A 21320-nucleotide genomic window follows, 5' to 3' on the forward strand; every position below is an offset into this window, starting at 1 on the left:
CCATCTTTTACCGGTTCTTCCTTACCTGGGCCAGGTGAGGAGTGGTTGGGTCCAAGGCCAAAGGCTTGGGCCCGAGGTGGGGTCAGGAACAACTGTGGATGGGACCCCTCCCCTTCCCCCCATGGTACTGGCAGCCACAGAACGTCACTTGGTCGAAGTCACGAGGCGGCAACCACGTTTACAAAGCAGAGGCTTCTTTATTAATATGCCAGAAATCTGGAGACACAGTGGGTTTTTCTAGGTAACAAATCACCGATGTACAAAACCTTACAGCGTTGCTCCCGCTATCCATACAAAATGATTGTCACGTGGTGTGGAGTAAGGCTGGGTTGGGGGAGGGAAGCGAGGAGGAGGGACCGGGTGGCGTCCCCCCAAAGCGGGACGGGGGCACAATGCCATCACGGCCAAGGGCAGGTTGGCCAGGTTGACCTTGGTTTCATTCGGCTAGGACGTAGGTGGTGAGAGGGCATCTGAGCTGGATGATGTCCTAGGTCCCTCAGCTCGCACAGGCCTGGGTGACCCCGAGGGGCCAGCTGTCCTTAGCCTCGATGACAAAGGCGCCCACTACTGGCCGGAGTCCGGCCCGCAGCATGGTCGCCGCTGCATTCATCCCATCCAGCTGAAACCAGGGCCTTTCCCAGAGGACAGGGCTGGAGGGAGGACTAGATCCCACCAGTCCTGGTACCACCCCCCACACCAGGGGCCTCAACTACCCTGGCGCCCCTCCCTGGTTCACCAGGGGAAGGGACTAGATAGAATGAGGCTTGAACACTCAGGGCAGAGGACCTATCCTCCTTTGAAAGCTGTCCTTTGACTCCTGATTCCAAAATACCCATTTCAACACACAAATGCTAAAAGGCACCCAATTGTGCAAATAAATAAAGTTCCTTCTCTGGAGAGGGCAAGGGGTTCTGGCCTGAGGCTCGGTGCAGAGCTGTGTGTGTTGGCTGGTGGCCCTCCAGAGACCAAGAGGACAATGCCCGTCTCCTGATGCCCCGTGGGGATCTCCCTGGTTCACTGTTTCCCCGAAGGGCTGTGCTTTAAAAACAGAAACAAACGTCTACCACTCCTCCCCCGATGAGGGGCACAGCTGTGCAGTGCTGGCTCTGGGAATCAGCCCTTCCAGGGCTGCCCTCGAGAAGGCTTGGCCTTCGAGACAGCCGGGGAGAGGCAGTGGGGGAGCCAGCATGGCACCCCTGGGATCAGGCCATACCCTGCTGGGAAGAGGGCATGGCAGGGGGAAACTTCTGCCCACCCACCTTCCTCCTAAGTCCTGGCAGGCAGCGGCGGCATCTGGAAAGCTGGGGTTAGACGAGGATGCCCAGTGGGGGCTGCTTCCCCTGCCCCCTCCCGACCCCATTCATCCCACTGCCTCTGCCTCCTGCACCATGCTCGGTTTGCAGCCCAGGGGAGCTGAACCAGAGCTCCCTCTGCTCTGACCCTGCTTCTGCTGCCACCAACAGCGCTCACGGAGGCTGCCAGCCCCAACACTGGCTCTGGATTCAAGCACCGGTCCTACCCCAACGATGCTGACCTCAGGAGAACCCCCACAGATACGGGGGGGGGACTCGATCAACTGAGGGCTCACCTGAACTCAGCTGTCCCAGTGAAGAACCTGGGGCAAGCCGAGTCCCCAATCTGGCCTCAGTGGAGTCCACAGAGGGGACTGATCAAGGTCGGGGCTGGGGGGTAGCTGTCCCAGTGCACTGGCAGGGGCTCAGCCGCAGGCCTGCCTGGACCTCCCCGGGTGAGCATCTGCTCCGTGCGCCCCTTCCCAGCAGCAGAACCTGACGCACAATGTGAAGGATCTGCCCCCCGTCTTCAGCAGAATCCCGGGTTAACCAAGATGTCTCTCTGCCGGCAGAGAGAATCACAAGGAAAAGGGAGCTCGTGGAGAAAGCCCAACTCAGGAATGGGTCCGGTGGCCATCAGCCCGGCCTTTGGCTTGCTCTCCTCCCCCTGAGATGCTAAAGGAGGCCATTCTAGAAGGAACTGCAGCAACGAGGGTTAGACCAAAGGAAGTGTGGGAGAGAAGGCTTACAGAGCCAGGATGTGAAATTCGCGTAGTCTTGCGCAATCTCGCGCTGCCCAGCCCTGGCTGAGACCCGACCACATGGCTATGATCACACCCCTTGATTACTCTATCCCTTAGGTCCTAGGCACTGGTCCCCCAAAGGAATGTTCTATTATATTATCATATATAGAGAAATACTAACTCACATCCTAAGTGGTTTTGTCCCTAAAGCAGGCCACAGACACCCCGTGACGCGGGCTGCAGGGAAAGTTAGTGGGGAAGCTGTCAGCCGGGACGCGAGTGTGAGCGCAGCATCGGGAAGACGGTTTGGATCTGGCCTAGGGAGGGCTGGCCCACTTTGAAGGCGAGCCCCGCAGAGATCGGCAGAATCTACCCAAGTGGTCTTCTGGAGAGGCCTTCTGGAACTTTCCACGTTAGGAAGAGCTCACAGCGGCCTGACCCCCCAAACCAAATGACCTCTGGGGTTAAGAAAAACAGGGCACTGTGCTTACACACCAAACCCCATCTTGTCTTTTTCTCTTCCTATATATAAATATGTGCATATATGTGAATGCGTGTGCGTGTGTGTACACACACACACGCATTGTTTTTCAATACGTCGTAGTGAAATAATACTATTGTGTTATTGCATAGAAGAGACGGCTGTCGCGCGCTGGGGTTAGGTGATGGTCTGGGCGCGCTGGCGGCTGCCTGGGAGCTGCTGGGTGGCGGGGACCTGGCCGCTGCCGCCGAGCTGCCGCTGCCGCTCCTCTTGCTCGCGGGCGTGCTCCTCGTACCACTCCTAGAGCAGAGCGCAGGCGGCGTGCTGAGCGGGCTGCACCCCTCCCAGCCAGCCCTGCGCCTGCCCCAGCCCGAAAAGCGCCCCCTGCCCGGGGCACACAGCAGGCAGCGGGAGCCGGCCTCAGGACACCGGGACCTGCTGGGAGTTCTGCATATGGCCCAAACAGAAAAATTACCGTGAAATCTTTGCCTTATTAATTAGAGGTTTGCAGGCCTCCTTATAAATATTCTCCTTGGCACGTATCATCTCTAAGCGAGGCCCGGGTAGTCATATCATCCTCCGTTTGATTGTGAACATAATCTTTTGTCCCTCACAAAGGGATTCCCCGGTGTGAGCCCTTCTGAGCTTGGTGGGAACCGTGTCCTCATGATACGCCCAAGAAAACCGAGGCTCAGAAGTTGTGTGAAGCTGGATGAAGTTGAGAGCCTCTCCTAACCCCCACGTTGCTTTTGCTGCCCTTCAATGAGGCCGTGAGAGCATTTGCCAAAAAACTGTAACCCACCTAAGACCCATACTGTCATGTCATCTGACATTTTCAGAGACGGGGTTCAGGTGATGAAGGAATGAGAAAAGCTATCTTGCGTGTTTAAAGAATCTAAGCCACAGAACTTGAGAGCCTAAACAAGACGGAGAGGTACAGAGGGGGACACTGAGGCCGGGAGTGGACAGATGGGCAGAGGACAAAGGACAGCAATTGCGTGCGTGCCCACATGCAGTCATCTTCTCTGCTTTCTGAGCCAGAGCCTGTCCCCCTTTCACAGGTGTGAATGGACTGAGGGACTTGCCCAAGGTCACGGAGCCCGCCATCAAACCCAGGTTCATGTGAATGTCACATGTCTGCAGCCCCAGTTTCACAAACCACCACGTGTCCGTACCCCTTGTGTTCTCACAGAGAATGTGAGAGTCAGCTCGGGGTGCTGTCCCTGCCTCGTAGGCATGGACACTGGTCATCACTGTCCCAGGGAAAACAGAGGGTTTCTGGCCATTAGGGTGCCAGAAACAGCAGAAGCATGACGGGTGGTGTGGGAGACTCTCCCCTGAGCCCTGGGACCCGGAGGCTGAATGGAAGACCCAAAGCAGAGCTCGTGGGCTGGTGGCCTGTGCTCTGTGGGTTCTGTCTGGAATGCAGGGTGTCAGCCCACATGGGGTTGCTCGATCATTTACTTAGCTGCCCATGTGGAAAGATGGGGAGATTTTACTAAAAAAAAAATTGACTTTTCCCTTCTCTTAAATTAGAACTACAACAAAAAACCCTCAAATAGCCAACACACCCAAGAGACCCAAGGCCCAGGAGAATCTGATGACCTAATGGCCGCGACCAGAGGCCAACCTCTCTGACGAGCCCTGCCCTTGCCAGCTCTCGGGGCCCCGCACTCCCTCCTGACTGTGACGTCCCCTGCCGTCCGTACGCACTGCACCTGCGGCTCTGGCTCAGAGTAAGACATCGGGGTAGGTTCTGGAGAATGCTCAAGCGGCAGGGCCATATAGGAGAGCTGCTCGTGTTGGGGAAGGACCAAGGGTCCACGGCCGAGCATGAGCCCCGCCCAGCGCTGCGTCCCAGACACCCCTGGCAGCGATCCCAGTGGATGGCCCCGATCCCCGCATCGAGCCTCCCCCACTCCACACTCAGGCTAGGGACAGGAGGGCAGCCTCCACTCAGCAGCAGGGAGGCCCACCCCCAGGCAGGAGGGTCTGGGCAAGCGGGGGCAGGGGCGCGCCTACCTGAATCTCCTCTTGGTACATCTTTAGGCTCAGGTCACTTTTGGTCCTTGATCTCCGTCCCAGAAATACCACGGTGTTTTGCTAAAAAAGAGCAGGGGCTGAAGGGTCGGCCCGAGCGCGGGCCCTCGTGCCCTGCCTCAGCTGGCTTGAGGGGATGACCGCGGGGGAGGCCCTCCAATAGGCCAAAACCTGCCCCCTCCATCGGAGGCGGCCCCGGGGCTCCTCACCTCGTGCTTCTCCATCTGGGAGAGGACCTTAAGCAGCCAGGCGATGTCCGAGGTGGCTCCTCGCGCCTCCCGGTAGAGCTCCAGGACAGCGACCAGCTCATCTTTGGAGATCTCCTTCTCGAGGGTGATGCCACCGTCAACTGTGGGAGGGGAGGCCAGGGCTGGGAAGGAGGCTGGGGCTCAGAGCCCCCCGATCTGGCTTTGTCTGGTTCAGCCCTCATCCCTGCGGCCCTGGCAGGCATCCTAAGGTTCCCTCTCCGAGCAAACCCACTCAGCATGACGCGCCCCCCACCTCCTGCCATCTGGCACGCACGTCCCTTCCCCTCCCTTTGCTGCGGGTGCCAGGGGCCCTGGTTGGGCCAGCAGCTTATAGGGGACAGAGGGTTTCGGCAGGGAGTCTCTGAGCCAAAATGGTCAGATGGCCTGACAAGACAGAGATTTGGAAACAATGAACAGATGTGTGGTGGCTGTGATGGAGAATCTGGAAGGACCAGTACACACAAAGCTCGGCACCGCGGAACAGGCGAGGCCGTTACCAGAGCTGCGTTCATCCGGCAGCAGAAGGATGAACCACTGGTACGACATTCGCACCCTTTAAATCTAGAATTGCACGGTGACCATATGAATTAGAGATGCAGACGTCACAGCAAAAAGGCCAGCCAGCTATGGATGACAAGCATCCGGAGGCGTGGGAGGGTGGGGCAGAGGGCTGCTGCGTTCACAATAGGCCTGTCTCTGCTCTGCGATTCTTCTAATCTAGGACATGGATTGTTTTTATTTTGAACATGAGATCGAGAGCATTCTTCCGTCACTAAGTATTTGAAAATCAATGCACCGAGAGATGTAACAGATAAACCAGACAGATACGCTGAACTGCCAGAAGCCTGGACAACCAGACGGCGGGACTGGACAGCCAGACAGCTGACAGCTGGGCAGCCAGCCAGACGAGCCGCGGGACGGCTCCGGCCACGGCTGCTTGCACAGACCTTCCGAGTCCTGGTTCTTGCGGCTGTAGTTCATGCGGAAGACAAAGGCCTCGAGGATGAAGGCGACAATGATGGTCATCACCACCTGGCCGGGCGCAGAGCGGGAGGGCGGGTGCGTGAGCCGCTGCGCAGGCAGCAGAGCCGGTCAGATGCTGACCCCCCATCCCGGCCTCTCCTCCCGGGGCGGCCGCCCACCAGGCAGGGGCACCTGGGTACTCTGAGTGTTGAAGGGCGGAGAGCGTGGCCGGGGACTTACCATGGTCACGATGTAAAAGGTCATGAAGTACAGGCGGCTCCAGTGCGAGGTCTGAGAGGTGACACCTTCCTGGGGACACAGGGAGGCAGCCTGTGAGCGAGCCCGGGTCACTGTGTACTCGGGCCACTCCACGGTCCCCCGCACGCCCAGCTCGTTACAGACCCTGCCCCATCACAGGAGGGAGCCCTCGCTCCCGGGATCTAAAAACTCTTCTGTGCTGCACGAGCCTCGGATGCTCCCCAGGTGGCTCAGGGCTGACACAGGCGGTCTTTGTCTCAAGCAGGGGTGGACGACTTGGTAGAATTTAAGGAATGGAAAACAGAACCCCACAACTCTTGCCACACTGTTTCTTGACAGCAGTGGGAGAAGGACAGAGATCCACAGGCTAACTGGCATCCCTGGGCCGCTAGGGGGTCTGCGGGGGGCAGGGATGAAAGCCAAGTCTAGCAAACGCAGAGGGATGGCTCCTGGGGCCCAGCCCACACTGTGGGCTCTCCGCAGAACCCCAACCCTGTGTGACCCAGGAGCCTGAACCCCGACAGGGAACAGAAGAGCAATGCATCCCATCCAGGGCCAGGCAAGACCAGAGCTGGTCTCAGAGGATGGTGGGAAGATGCCCCCAGGAGCTGACCGAGGTCCTTACCATAATGATGTACCAGTTGTTGACAACTGTGAGCTCGAACAAGGTCACTGCCAAAGGGAAGGGAGAATGAGGAGTGTTTCAATCAGACTCACTTTTTCCAAGTCTGTTTCAAGTGTCCTCTCTCCACCTATCCCAGGTACCACGCACCTAAATGATGGCATCCCCATCTGCCAGCTCGGGCTGTGCGTGCCAAGGCCCTCTCTGAGCGCGCACCCCACAGGGAGTGCTGCCATCCTGGCCCGTCCCCCAAAGGGTGTGCCCTCTGCCTCAGCAGCCTGCGACGGACGAGCCAGGGCTGGGGGCAGGCAGTGGGGAAAGAGCACCTGGACCTGACTGGCTGTATCTGGAATGCCATGAGGGGCTGCCCCTGCCCCGGGCTCTCCGTGGAACCCAGGAGCAGCGCGGTGTGGGCCCGAGCTGGGGTCAGCGCGGGGCACTGTGGCAGGCTGGTGTGGCTGTCCTACCCTGCAGCTATGGGGTTGTGACTGGGGGTGGGTTCCCTAGCCTCAGGCTGTCCCCCTCCCAGCAAAGCATGACGCTCCTCTGCTCCCAGGAATGAAACCTTGTGGGAAGGGGGTGCTGGGATCTGGCCTGGCCTGCACCCCGCGGCGGGGCAAACCGCAGGCCCCACTGAGGCTCCAGAGGACTCAGGAAAGTGTCACAAAGAGCTCGGACTGGGGAGGCCCAGGCCCCATCTGTCTGGGGCCCGCGGTGACAAAGGCAGTGTGCCTGGGGACTGTCCCGCCTGTGGCCTCTGCACTCACCGAAGCTGTTCAGGATGTTGTCAAAGTTATTGAGATAGTAGTAGCCTTCGTCCACAACAGTCTTATTGCCCACGGTGTGATTGAGCCAGCGGTAGGCGTCAGCCACGGTGCTCGTACTGGCCAGGGAGACAGGGGCGGAAGGGAAGGTCACAAGACAATTGGTCACCTCGACAGAGGACAAAAGGCTTAAGCGAACCAAGTTCTGACCAGGGAGCCGCCGTCCTGGCCCAGCCCCCAGCTCTCTGGCCCACATTCCCGGCTCAAGGGAAGCCCTCGGCTCCTCTCACCGGCTGGGCTTTGCTGGGGACTCCTAGGCTTGCCCCCTGCTTATCTGTGTCCACCTGGCATTTCTTTGCTACCAGTGAAGCCGTCTCCCTCCCAGCTACCGGAGGGAGACGCTGGCAAGGGAGAGAAAGGCAGCGTCTCCCCTGACTCTCCCATCTGGGATCTGCTCCGGAGCCTGGGCGCCGGGCAGTGACCCCATGGAGGGGGAAGCTCCTTGCCAGGCTCGCCCCAGCACCAGGCAGGAAGCTCCAAAAGGCGGCCCCTGTTCTGAGAGCTTATTTGCGGTTTCCCTTCCAGTCCTTTCTGTCTGCTCTGTTAACATTCATGCCGATGTTTCTACCCGTCTGGTCCTCGGGGCCCCAGGGAACGTGTTCAGAAGGCAGAGTCCCGGGCCTCGTGCTGCTGCCCTGCTGGCTCTGGCGCACGGTGGTTTGTGGCCCGCTGCTCTCGGCCTGGTTCTGAGCTCGGCCCGACACTCAAAACGGCTGCCAGTGTCTTTGGAAGGAGTTTGTGCTTGAGGCCTTACGGGCTCAGTTTTGAAGGGAACACTGTGACTGGAGAATTAATGTCACAGTACACTGCTTTCATTGTGGCGGCTTGGAGGAAGGGAGAGGTCATGGGAGCTGGTTCTCCCCACACTCCACCCCTGCCCCCAAAGGCCTTCCCGTGGCTGTCCACTGGCCTAATCCTGCCCAGTCCGCACCACCCCAGAGAAGTGGGAGGAAGCCAGAGGACTCAGGCCTCAGGCTGCTCCTGATTCAGGGGCGGCCTTCAGACCTCAGCCCAAAGGGCGAGGGGACAGAGGCCCGCTTGGGGACAGGGAAACCTGCTCGGATATCCTCGCTTTGGAGACAGCCCTCTGATTCCAGGTCCCTCACTGAGCTATTGTACTCAAGCCCCCAAAAAGCAAAGCAAAGTGATTCCCGGGGCTTCTAAGGGTGCTGGGGCTCGGAGAGCTGTGTCCCTGCGGCCCCCCGAGGCTGCGGGGGACCCCGCGGCGGGGCAGGGGGCAGCGCGCCAGTCCTGGCCCGGGTCCTCCGGAAACACGGGCTGCTTGGGGGCGGGCAGGGCCGGGCCCGCTGCGTACTCACTTGCAGCAGTTGGGGTAGAGGATTCCACAGAAGAATTCCATGCCCACGATGGCGAAGGAGTAGTAAAAGATGAGCAAGGTGAGGCCCAGGCTGGGGAGGAGGGTCAGAAGGGACAGGGTGACTGGGGGCCAGGCAGGAGAGCCCGGCGCCTCCGGCAGCCCCAGCATCCTCAGACCCACTGCGCTGACTGACGGACAGGCATGCCCCTAGCCAGGTTTACCAACTGGAAAGTGCCTGCAGGGAAGGGGCCTCGTGATTCAGGTCTGGGGTCAAAAACGGCCCGAGTCAGGACTCTAGTAACAGATGCCCCTTTACCAGAGATTCACCCCTTACCTGTGAAGGTAGACTCACAGGTGACCCCTTACCTGTGAATGTAGACACAGGTGGTAAGTGAGTTGACAGCTCCCTGCCCTCCCTACTAAATATTTCAGACAGGTCAGTGGAGAAAAGTGGTACCAGGGAGACCTGTGGTGGTCAACATCTCAGTCTCCTTGGAGACCCGTCAGACCCTCGATGTCAGTCCTTTCCGGGCCGCCTCCTCTCCCCCGACTACCACCCAGCTGCCCCCCGGGGGCACAAGCCTCGCGGCGCCTGGCCCTGGGGGCCCAGAGGCGGGACAGTACCTGGCCATGCGGGGCAGCAGCTCAAACATGGTGTCCAGCACGTTGCGGTAGCGCTTTTTCAACTTAAACAACCTGAGGGAAGAGACCGGGCGGCGCTCAGACGCCGGCGTGGCCGCAGCCCCGCTCCCGAGCATGGGCCGGAGGGGACGGCCAGGCCTCTCGCCCACCGGAGCCCGGCTGCCCTCCCTGCCGCCTGCCCGGTGGCATCTCCCCGGTCTCCTCCTTGGGGGAGCAGGCAGCAGCGGCTGTTCGCCGCCATTTACCAGCAGAGCCAGGAGGCTCCGAGGGGGGCAAGGCCTCGCCCAGGACGGAGAGGCAAGAAGGGAACAGAAGCCACGCCTGCACAGGAGCCAGGGGCACGGCGGCTCAGCGGTCAGGAACCGGCCACCGTGTATGGGAAGGAAGTGGACATTCCCCCAACCCCGGCCACTACCACTGGGGCATGGCCGCGGGGTCCTCTAGAGAGACACGGCCCCTGACCACTATCCCTACCTCCACCTCTCCTCCCAGGAAGGACACGTATGGGATCGTGGCCGGATACCCACAAGGAGACCCAGGCTTCTGAAGACACCAAGAGCTCATGACCCCCAGGTGGTAAGGGGGGGGGTCCATGGAACAGTGCCCCTTACTGATTCCCCACAGCCATCTCTCTGGTAAAGGTGAGTCCCAGGGAGGGTTTTTCTTGACAAGAAGCTGTGCCAGAAAAGCATGGGGGCCCCTCAAAACTCCCCTTGCACCCTCGGAGGCTGTGGCCTTCTGGTTTATGAATGAGCGCATGTGTCTCTGTGGCTGCAGGCTGAGGTCACCCGCGCTGTGGGCCGTGCTTCCCCTCCACGGTCAGAGGCTACCATCCCTGTGATGCGAGGAGGCTGGCAGGCCGCACACCCGCACAGGTACAGACAGGGGCCGGTGCCTCCGCAGTGGGGTGAACCTGACCCCAGGCTTGTGAATCTTCTGGTGCCTTCCAGCCACGTCCCAGACTAGTCCCAAGGCTTTCCCTGCCCTGCCCCTGCCCCTGTCACCTCAGCAGCTGGAGAGGACGCAGGACCACTATGAAATAAAAGGGCTCCATGTTGAAGGCCAGAGCCAGCAGTCCCAGGAAGGCGAACACCGTGACCGAGAAGTCGAACCTGGGAGGGAGAAGCCACGGTCCATTCGGCCTGCCCGGGCCCACCTCCCTCCCGCAGCTCCCTGCTCCCCAGCCCTGTTGTCCATGCTCCCTTCCGAGAAGCCCACGTGCCCACCCCGGCAAGAGCAAGAGCCGGCAGCAGCTCAGCTCGGGAAGTAGCTCCCTGCCCCTCTGCGGTTTCTGAGGCCGGCTTGGCTGGACCCCCAGGCACAGCACACGCAGCAGCGATCAGAGATGCCCAGAAACCCCCCTCCTGAAGGTCCTGCACTGGTCTAACGGCAGATGTCAGGTTACATGGGCAACCTCTGACCCCGATGAGGTTACTGAGGGAAGGGGCAGGATGGGCAGGTCGGATTCCCCGTGAGGCCAGCCAGCCAGCCCTGCTCAAGACAGGGGCCTTCTCTCTTCGGCAGACATGCGTGAACACCCTGAAAACAGCATCCCGCTACTGCTCTTTGGACTGTCTGCCAAGACCAAGACCTCGTGAGTATAGCCTGATTTCGTGGGTGAGTTCCCTTAAGTGGGAGGTAAGCGGCCTCAGAGGTCTCAGTGGAATGGGGACAAGAGCTGCTCGGGTCTCTTCACCACCCCCAGCTAGCGGTTGACCAAGGTCGGTGGGGGAGCTTCCTTCTCTGTTGCAATCATGGTTTTTATGGGGCAGAAAAGAGCTTAGTTGTTGGCGATCGGTGCAGGGACTCAATGACTAGTTAGAGCCAGCCAGCCTAAGGACCCTTAAAAGGCCCTGTCTCGGAGGAATGGGCAAGGGGGGCCTGAGAGTAAGACAAGGCCTGACCCTGGCGAGTCCCAGAGCCACAGGTACAACTGCTCCAGGAGACAAAGGCCTTGTCCTGTCCTCCGCCCCTCCTCCTGTGCTGCAGACCGCCGTGCGTGCTGTGGGTGTGGAGGGAGAGGAGCCGCGGCTCCCTCAGTCTCGGATGTGGTTAGGAAACACGCGCACCACTCACAGATTCCACCCGGAGGACAGGTATTCCACGGGGCCAAGGCCAGCAACCTTCAGGAACAGCTCCACCCCGTAGACTGGGAACAGGAGGATGCAGTTAGTAGTGGCCCGACCGCGGCCCCTCCCACACCTGGCCTGGCTCGGTTTCCCACTGAGGCTCTTCTGGGGTCTGCAGCCTCCCCCACAGGCTGGTGTTTAAGACAAGCAGTTCAGCAAAGCCACGTTCAGAAACCTACTAGTCAGAAAGACGACGTAACTCCAGGGCACGTGCTTGGAGAAGAAGTTCCCGCCTGCGAGATAAGAGGCGGGAGGTCAGGCGGTGGGCCAGGTGTGCCCACGGGACGGGCCGGTCCCCCAGCCAGGGCTCACCTTTCAGCATGAAGGTCTCCACGAGGATCCAGACCCCGTTGACTGCCACCACCAAGTCTGCAAACGGACAGGCCCGTAAGAGAGAAAACACAGATGGGCGTGCAAATCTAGAGCTCACAGCCGCAGCACCCCCCCCCTCGCCCCAGCTACCTTCCCAGCAGCCCCCGGGGGATGCCCCACACACCCACGTGATGGATGGCTTCCTTCCCCTTCGTGCTTTTACATGAGTTACATCAACCAGTGGTTTCACTTAGAAAATGGTCACAGGTTTCCAAAAACACACTCTATGTCACCGTGGGGATACCAGTTGTTTCAGTAAAACCTACAGGTCATTCCAAGTCGGTGTCAAAGTTTGAGCATTAGAATGGTTGCTCTTCCCTGGGGACAGGCGACTTGAAGATGACTGCAGGAACTAGTTAGCAAAATTACCTATTCATTTGGCCTTTTCCATACCAATCCCACTTCTAGCGATCCGCCCCGTGAGAGACTAGCAAAACACAGAACAATGTGTCCTGCAAGCCATTTGCTGGCGAACTGTTCGTGAGAGCAAAAACCTAGACGTGCCCTAAATGATCAAGAGGGGACTGGCTGGAGCAACTGTGACACGTTCAGGAAACAGTGAAGTATCAACTCTCTGTCTGTTGGTGGGCAGTGGCCTCTGGGGTATAGTGTTAACTAAAAAAAGCAAGGTGGAGAAAAGTGTATGAAGTATGCCATCATTGATTGAAGACATGGGCATAGGCTTATGTATGTATCTACCTATAGTTTTTAAAAAATGGAAGAAGAAACCAAAATAAAGGTTATCCATTGGAGGAGGTTTGACAGGATGCAAATGAGACATCCTTAAATACACTTGGTTTTATAGATCTGACTTGGAACCATGTAGATAATTTACATAAAACAAAGTTAGATGTAAAAAAAAGCAATCGCTGAAAATCAAAAATAAAATGGAATAAAGAAACCTGAATGTGTGTCCAGTTGCTGACACCCCCACGTGGAGAAAGGACTACTACAGGTGATTGTAACACCCGTCATGTGAACGTATGTCCCCAAAGGAGTGTTCTCAGCGCTGTGTTGCTGGGACTGTGTTGGGAGCACTGTCTGGAGACGGTTATGAGTCTACTGTGGGGTACAGCGAATGAGTAATTGTGTAAGTGGTGTTGGGAACCAGGATTTTAAGACTGGCCGGGGGGGGGGGAATTTGGATATGAAAGAATGAGGAAGTTTGGTAAAAACACAACAGTCCTGAATTTGAATTAGGAAAGTCAGGATAAACTCCCGATATGGTTTATTTTTAAAAACAAAATCCTATCTCTGTCCATGGAAAGCCCTAGAAATAATAACCAACTCCAAGCCGTGAGCACCTTTAGCATTTCAAACTGGTCTCTAAGCACCATTTCCCACTAAATGGAACCAGAGCTCCTTAGAAAGACTGAATGCAACCAGGCCTTTCCATTAGTGCTGTCCAAGAGGACTTCCTACGACGACGGAAATTTCCTCCTCTGTGCTGTCCAACTGGTAGTCGGTAGCTGTATGTGGTGACTGAGTACTTGAGATGTGGCTTCTGTGGCTTTTTTCATTTTAGTTGCTTAAATTTAAATAGCCACACATGGCAAATTGCTACCACACTAGACAACACAACTCTAGAAAGAACTACCAGATGACGGGAAATAAACAGAGGAACATGGCAAAAATGAGACGGAGAAATGGGATGTCACAAGACGGAGAAAAGGGATGGAAGAGAAACCTACAGATTGAAACAGACTTGACAGGGCAAACAACCACATCCCGTGGTTCTGAAGTCTGCTTCCAAAATCTCCAGGTCTAGGGAGGGCAAGATGGGCCACAGTGAGGGTACAGACGGACAGAAAGACTGGCCATGGGTGACGGCCGTTGAAGCAGGGTGATGGGTACGTGGATGCTCGTTATCCTCTCCCCACTTTTACACATGCTTGGAATTTTCTATAATAAAAAGTCAACCACACGACTGCAGGGCTAATCTCCTGCCTCTCCACCTTCCGGAACGGTAAGAGAGTCAGGCAGGAAGGGGCCTGGAGCTGTGGTATTTCACACTTACACATGAAATACTGGAAGGCCTTGGACTTCACAAGGATATTAATTCCTATTTGAAGAGAAGAAATGTTAACATCAAAATCTTCATTTGCAAGGACACATTCCCCTACGGCACACTTCTCACACGTGAGCAATCGGGGTGTTTATGCCCAAGGGTGAGGAAGGAGGGCGTGCTCTGAGAGTGACCCCACGCTTGTGCTCAGGCAAGACCACACAGCCAACGGCTGCTCTGGGGAGAGCCCGGGCAGCTCGGAGCCAGAATGGAGCAGAGCGAAGCCTGGCTGGTCACTGCTAACCTTAACTTGCTGCTGGCCTCGACCCGAGACTACATTCAACCACTTGAGTTAACTATCCCTCCATGGGATGGAAAACCCTCTGAAGAATATGGACTAACAGCGGTACCCAAAGCCCTAGCTGCAAAAGAAATCACAAAATAGGATACCCTGTCCTGACTCTTGTTCCTAATGGCCTACACCCAAGGCTTCAGGTTTTTTGCACAAGAAATCCCCTGCAAGCTGACCATGCCCCTCCATGGAACTTCAAAACTGGCATTCAATTCAGGGGTAACACTTGGATGTTAGAATCTGGAATTTCATGCCGGGCAAGCATGGTGTCATCTGGGCTCGCTATGCGTCCTGCCACAGCAGGATGGTCGGAGTACACTATGAGGGACAAAGGCAGGTTTGAGAAGAGAATCAATAATGTAATCCTACCGCCTTTTAAAAACCACACGTATTTGCCTGCTGGGCTGACCACACTGTCTGTCTCTCGTACACACACAGACACTCAGACGCACGCACACACACCCTGTGAGCATGCTCTTCGAATGCTCATCTGTGGTCTCTGGAAACCTCCATCTGTCTCCAGCTGCCCAGATGTCACACTCAGCTCAACCTTACCTTTGAAGATGAGGAATGCGGTCCTGGGAAGCTCATCAAACCAGTGTTCTCTATTTCTCTTGGCCTGGCCAGGAAACAGGGCCATGGAGAGGGGGTGTGAGGACCGGTGTCCAGCACCTCGCCCTGGGGGCCAGGCTGCCGCTTTCCTTCCCTGCTCCCCTGGCTAACTTGGGGAACAATGAAAATACCCAAGGATCGAAATAACAACGATGCCGCTGTCCGCTGAGCTTGTAAATGGAGCTGCGCACATGCCTTCTTTTTATGTAATCCTGAAAATAACTGTAGATAGGGATCATCGTTCTCCCATTTCCCAGGTGAGACAGGCCTTGGGAAGGTTCGGTAACTTGCCTGATGTCCGTGACTAATGGGGTCTACCCGAGGTTCGGTGTTCTTAACCAGGAAGCGACAGTGCAACTGTCAGGGTCCATGGGGGGCCACCTGTAATCCCACAGTGCGGGGTGCCAAGCCTAGAGCTGAGCTGTTCTAGCAGGGAAGGACCTGGGCCGCAGCGCCCCCCCCCCCCAGCAGCCGGCCCCACTCCGTCTCTGGCTCCCTGGTCTTTGGTCCCGCACGAGCACTCACCTTCCATTTCAAGGCAGCGACTTCGTAGATATCATAAAAGTCCTTCAGGCTGTTATAAGCCACATGAAAAGGTAAAAAAATCAGAACCTGTTCCCTCTGAGCTCAGGTCTCCCTTGTCCACCCATGGTCCCCTTCAATGTGGGGGGACATCTGCGAGTTTCAACACCTCAGGGCCCCAGGGACCCTTACCTGGGGGCATTGAATTTCCTCCCTCCAGGTGCCATGCGTACCGAATCTGCTTTGTCTACGCTGACCACAGACAGCTTTAATCCCCCTGGATGACTGTAACTCTTAGATGGACAGGGATAGAGCCTCCTCTAGCAGAGGCCTTAATGGAACATCGGGGACTGAGTTCAGCCCAAACAGAGCTCGGTTCCTCATGTTTCTACAGCAGACCTGCTTCCTTTCCCAGAAAGAAGGGCTCCGATCATCAGCAGTCTGGAAGACCAAGACTGCCCATGAGATCTCAGGGCTGGTTCTGGAGGCTCTGCCAGGGCTCTGTGTGTGTGTATGTGTGTGTGTGTGTGTGTGTTCACCGGCTCTGTGGCTCTGCTCACTCAGGGCTGAGAGCGAGTGGTGGGGCCAGTCCATTTCATGAGCCAATGGATTCCTTTTTTGTCAAGCCAGCTTGAATTGGGTTTGGGCTGGACTTTTGTGACTTGTTAAAAGAAACCTGATGAATAATACCGTCTACACGTAGAAGAATCTCTGTGGGGAAAACTAGTCTCTAACAAGCTTCTTTGCCCACCCACCTCCTGGGCCCTTGCCTGCTCCAGCTCCCTCTCACGAATGCCTCTGGCTACCCCGCCCCACCTGGCGTCCACTCTTACCTGAGCAGAGGTGTGTTGCTCTGATTCAGGGCCTTGAAAGTCAGATAACGCTCCCTGGCACTCATCCGGGGCCTGTAGAAGCGCATCAGGCCTTCAAACTGCCTGTACGAGATGCCGGCGGGCCTCTGCGGGAAGAGGGCAGATGGCTGCGTGAACACAGGAAAATGCAGGGCCCAGATGCCCCTTCCCTGAGGAGCAGCCCCTTGGGACCCCCAGGATAGCAAGGGATCCCAGGGCACCTGGCTCGCTCGTGTTCTCCCAGGGGCAGAACTGCTGGTTTCTAAAGCTGCTGGCCCTGCCGTGCTTAGGGGGCTGCTCGGGGCAAGTGAGGGGCAGCAGGGACCAGTCCCCTGCCCGGCCCGGCCCCCACCCCTCCCTACCCGTTGGCTGATGAGCAGGCGGTAGGCATGCTGGATGGCGGTTCGCTTATGCAGCAGCAGAGACTTGAACTTGCGTTTCTCAATGTCATTGAAGGTGTCGAACACCACGGCCAGAAGCTGTGAGCGAAGAATACAAGACCTGGTTCCCCTGCGGGGTGGGGCCTCAAGGGGTTGGGCAGTTCCAGCCACCCCAGAAGGGGGGCTTGAGAAGACCCTCCCACCTGCCCCTCGTATAGGAAGTTTGTCTCCAAGCATCAGCAGAGGAAGGCCATCCACTGCCACTTGTAAATTTTCTCTCTTCGGATACATGAAGTCATTATTATACTTTCCCAAGGTGCTCCTCTCCGCCTAAGCTTACAACTGGCTGGGCAGCATTCTAAGGGGAAGCGGCGAGAGGAACACACTGGGTTCTACACCCAGTTCAGCCCAGCATCATGGCCGGGGAACCTGTGCCCATCCCAAGATCGGTCAGGAAGGAACACCGCTGCACGTGATGCTTCCTCCCGCGTCCCCTTGTTCCCGGCGAGTCACAGCTCCACGCCTGGCCCCAGAAATCAGGGCAGTGGGGTAGCCTGTCCTCCAGGGCACAACATTCCCAGGCTGCCTAATTCCAGAACTGGCGTGTTAATGATACAGTCTGCATCATCAAAGGGCAGCGGGAGGGCGGGAGCAGAACTGAAAAAAAACCTTTTGTGGAAACACTTTCTTTTTCTCTCAAAAACATTTTGAGGGAAACTCTCTTGTCTTTTCCATCCCTTCAAATTGGTCTCCCATTTTTCCCCTTTTAGATCAAGGGAGGGTCAGCAAACTTTTTCTGTAGAGGGACAGATAGCAAATATTTTAGGCTGTGAAGGCCAGATGGTGTCTGTTGAAACTACGCAACCCTGCAGCTGTAGCATGAGACCAGCCACAGATGATGCATAAACAAATGGACATGGCCGTGTGCCAATAAAACTTTATTTATAGAAACAGGCGGTGGGCTGGCTTTGGCCAGCAGGCTGCAGTTTGCTGACCCATGCCCTAGATTTTCACAGCTCTAAATATATTACAAATTGAAGCAAATCAGTTACACAGAATATATTTTTATGATTCTAAACTAACAACAGTATGTAAGAACTATAACACATATAAAGATAGCCAACATTTTGGTTTTGGAAGAATAAAAAAGGAAAATATTTTCCTTTTTAAGACTTCAAGTTTTTAGGACATTGCACAAGTCTATCCCGGGTGAGTGCTTTCCATTTCTACCCTGGCCCTGACTGTGGTGAGCAGTGTAAGAACGCTCTTCAGAAGTGTAAAAATAAACGCAAGACTTGGGGCGCCTGGCTGGCTCAGCTGCTAGAGCGTGTGACTCTTGATCTCGGGGTTGTGAGTTCCAGCCCCACGTTGGGTGTAGAGATTACTTAAAAATAAAATCTTTAAAAAAAAATTAAAAATAAACATAAGGGAGCCTGGGTGGCTCAGTCGGCTAGGTGTCTGCCTTCAGCTCAGGTCATGATCCTGGGGTCCAGGGATCAAGTTCCGTGTCAGGCTCCTTGCTCAGCAGGGAGCCTGCTTCTCCCTCTGCCTGCCTGACCCCCTGCTTGTGCTCCCTCTCTCTGTCAAATACATAAATAAAATCTTTTTTTAAAATGATAAATAAATTAAAAATAACCACAAGACTTGATAAAGCCTCTCCGATAGTTCTGGCATTGACGTGTGGTCTCAACATGGGCCTAATGGCCTCATCTTCGGGGCAATCTGCTGATGGCAGGAACCTTCCTGGAGGCCCGCTGGGCCTCAGCAAACACCTCAAAGGTCCCAGGACGTTACATTCTCCTTAGCAGAGTGGGTCCTGTGCTGGATTTTCTAATGGTTCCCACTCGGGGGTGGAAACAGACACGTGGGTGCAGCAGGACAGGGCGGGGAAGAGCGGGGCTCTGTGATCCGACCATCTCGCCGGGCCACCCTGAGCTGTGCAGCTGTGGGCAAGTCACTCTGCTGGTCTGGCCTCAGTTTCCTCATCGATAAGTTGAGAACCGTAACAGCAGCTCCAGGGTTTTTGGGATAAATCATTTAATCCTTGTTATATAAAGTACCTTGCCCGCTGCCCGGCCACAACTTCATTAGTGCCAGCTTTTATAGTTAGTTTATTTACTAATTTATTTTGAGAAAGAGAGAGAGAGCGCAAGTGTGCACATACGTGTGCGTGAGCTGGGTGGCGGGGAGGGGAAGAGAGAGAATCTCGTGACCCCGAGATCATAACCTGAGCTGAAATTAAGAGTTGGTCGCTCAACCGACTGAGCCACCCAGGCTCCCCAACCAGCTTTTATAGTTATTCTGACCCGTGTTTGCTGGAGAAGGAGAGGCCCCAGGGTAGCCTGACCTAACAGGCTGGCTCTAATGCTAACGGCAATGGCAGGACTGCCCCGGGGAGGCTGCTACCACTGTAACCAGCAGGACTCAAGTCCCGACAGGGCGCCTGGCGCCACGCCACACTTGACCACGGCCTGGGACCCCTGCCCCAAAGGAGGCCGAGAGGGCCCCTATTGCCCATTCTCGCGGTGCCTGGTGCTGTGCCGGTTGGGATGGAAGCCCCAGCGGTGGGGGGGGGGGGGGCGTGACGCATGCTCACTCACCAGGTTCATGATGAAGTACAGCTCGATGGAGAGGTAGACGATGAAGAAGACACAGGACCAGGGGTTCCGGGAGTAGGAGGGCATCATCACATCTGGGAAACTGGATTTGCGGAGCATGACCGCAGGGCCCTGCCTCTGCTTTCTCCCATTCTCCATCTTCCCAGAAGACCTCTCTCTTTTCTGCCTTCCCGGCCCCACCCCACCTTCCCCTCCTCTCCGTCCCTGGGCTTCGAGCTCATCGGGCCACCTCCCTCCCCGGGCACCTGTCTGTGCTCAGGTGTGGAACATTCTTGGCTGAAAAGGAAAGACCCTGGGGCACTAGCAGAGGGCCCAAGCCCAAGCCCAGCCCACACTCACTTGGCTGTGGTCAGAAGGACAAACAGACTGACGATGCTGTTCTCCAGCGTGCTGAAGTACTGCAAGGAAAGAAGGCAGAAGATGCACTGGCACCAGGAACAGGCCGCCATGGGCCACCTGGAGCGCCCCAGCCTGCCCCTCCCTCCCAAGGACTCCTGAGGAGGACAGAGGAAGGAGCAAATGTGGAGTCCAGCCGCCTCCGCCTTCCTGAACTCCGTGCTTCTGGCAGAAGCAGACAACTGACTGGGACTCTTTTCCTAGAGAATCACATGTCTGCACCATCGGCTTGGCTCCCCTCCACTGCTCCTTCACCAACTGTTCCAGATCTGATCCTGGAAACATGCGTCTCAAGGGCAGGAAAGGGGATTCCCTCGGCACTTAAGGAACGCAGCGGTTCAAGTAGGGGTGACAGGAACTTTCCAGCACCATAAATTATGCTGAGAGACCTTCCTAATGTGTCCAGGGCGTCACGCTGGCCACCCTGCCGGAGGGGAAAGGCCCCACATAAAAAAAGAAACAGGGACGCCTGGATGGCTCAGCCGGTTAAGCATCTGATTTCAGCTCGGGTCATGATCTCAGGGTCATGGGATCAAGCCCCATGTTGGTGGGGAGCTTGCTTGAGATTCTCTTTCTCCCTGGGCCCCCCTCCCATGCATGCACATGCTCTCTCTCTAAAAAACAAAAACAAAAACAAAACAAAAAACCACAACGAACAACAACAAAAGAAACAGACAAATACAGAGATTACTTACGGGATCTGAAGGATTAGGGGAGAACAAGTAGAAACCTTGAAGGTGGCAGAAACCATAAAAAGGTTAGAGCAGAGGTCCCATCCAGACGTCAAAGGATTGCACAAATACACGTAAACAAGCGCAGGGGCAGAGGGAGAGCGTCAGGGAGTGGTGGGGACTGCGGAATTCTGGAGAACACGCCGTGCTGTCTAAAGGAGCAGGTGTGCCTGGACACAGCAGAAATGCTGCCATTTGGGAATGTGGCCTAAGAACCAGTGGGTCTACTGTTTGAAAAGCCTGGACGTACAGCATGGCGACTAGGTAACAACACTCTATCATATATTTGGAAGTTGCTCAGAGAGTAGATCTTAAAAGTTCGCATCACAAGAAAAAAAGCAACTGTAAGTGTGTGTGTGGTGATGGACGTTAAGGAGACTGACTGTGGTGATCACTTCACGATACACACAAGTACCAAGGCATTATGTTGTGCACCTAAAACTAATACAATGTCGTTCGTGAATCCCATCTCCCTTTTTTAATTAAAAAAAAAAATTTTTTTCAGGGCTGGAAATTTATATTTTCAAGCAACAAATCTAATTTTTAAATGTTGGCTCAACATTTTCAGACCAGATAAAACTCATCCACAGGCTGGGTTTGGAATCCAGACTGTTGGTTTGCAATTTTGGTTTTGGGAACATGACAGCCAAGTAACCGTTCCAAAGGGATCCCCTTGTTCTCCTCCAGCCCAGGGTCCTGCGGTGGGAACACCGTCAGTATCTCCCTCCTGGAATAGGCTATTCCCCCGAGTCCTCGAAGTCCCCTGAGTGGGACAAGGGAAGTAGCCCCCTTGGAGCACAAAGGAGACTCTACAGAGACTGGAGGTGGCGGGGGGGAGGGTAGGTGACACGGGAGCCAATGGCTCGGAACACAGCAGTCAGAAGGGCCCGAGGCACTGGCCTTAGAGGCAGGGCTCTCTGG

The 21320-nt window shown here is 56.1% G+C and overlaps 2 protein-coding genes across 5 annotated transcripts in view; one reads left to right on the forward strand and one right to left on the reverse strand.

Annotated features, from left to right (window-relative positions):
- SLC8B1 (solute carrier family 8 member B1) overlaps window positions 1–12825 on the forward strand; it is a 35167-nt gene extending 22342 nt beyond the window's left edge. Inside the window, exons 16-20 of one of the 3 annotated variants that reach the window (XR_005831731.1) lie at window positions 9924–10007; window positions 10209–10306; window positions 10441–10861; window positions 10956–11025; window positions 12341–12825. The gene's annotated coding sequence lies outside the window, so the exon portion shown is untranslated. The remainder of the gene's footprint in view (window positions 1–9923; window positions 10008–10208; window positions 10307–10440; window positions 10862–10955; window positions 11026–12340) is intronic. The other 2 variants (XR_005831730.1, XR_005831732.1) reach the window with 2 other exon arrangements.
- The window catches only part of TPCN1 (two pore segment channel 1), a 58815-nt gene continuing 37668 nt past the window's right edge, over window positions 174–21320 (reverse strand). For both annotated transcript variants that reach the window (XM_040619899.1, XM_040619900.1), the window contains exons 8-28: window positions 20364–20398; window positions 19612–19670; window positions 19255–19354; window positions 16637–16753; window positions 16257–16381; window positions 15427–15475; window positions 14845–14908; window positions 13950–13994; window positions 11873–11929; window positions 11740–11793; window positions 11508–11580; window positions 10436–10543; window positions 9414–9485; window positions 8791–8880; window positions 7415–7530; window positions 6651–6697; window positions 6008–6076; window positions 5752–5836; window positions 4766–4905; window positions 4539–4619; window positions 174–2816 (exon numbers count right to left, since the gene is read on the reverse strand). In XM_040619899.1, the coding sequence (XP_040475833.1) occupies window positions 2694–2816; window positions 4539–4619; window positions 4766–4905; window positions 5752–5836; window positions 6008–6076; window positions 6651–6697; window positions 7415–7530; window positions 8791–8880; window positions 9414–9485; window positions 10436–10543; window positions 11508–11580; window positions 11740–11793; window positions 11873–11929; window positions 13950–13994; window positions 14845–14908; window positions 15427–15475; window positions 16257–16381; window positions 16637–16753; window positions 19255–19354; window positions 19612–19670; window positions 20364–20398 (1709 nt within the window). In that variant the 3' untranslated portion in view covers window positions 174–2693. The remainder of the gene's footprint in view (window positions 2817–4538; window positions 4620–4765; window positions 4906–5751; window positions 5837–6007; window positions 6077–6650; window positions 6698–7414; window positions 7531–8790; window positions 8881–9413; window positions 9486–10435; window positions 10544–11507; window positions 11581–11739; window positions 11794–11872; window positions 11930–13949; window positions 13995–14844; window positions 14909–15426; window positions 15476–16256; window positions 16382–16636; window positions 16754–19254; window positions 19355–19611; window positions 19671–20363; window positions 20399–21320) is intronic.

Source organism: Ursus maritimus, unplaced genomic scaffold, assembly GCF_017311325.1.
Source record: "Ursus maritimus isolate PB19 unplaced genomic scaffold, ASM1731132v1 scaffold_33, whole genome shotgun sequence".
NCBI lineage: Eukaryota > Metazoa > Chordata > Mammalia > Carnivora > Ursidae > Ursus > Ursus maritimus.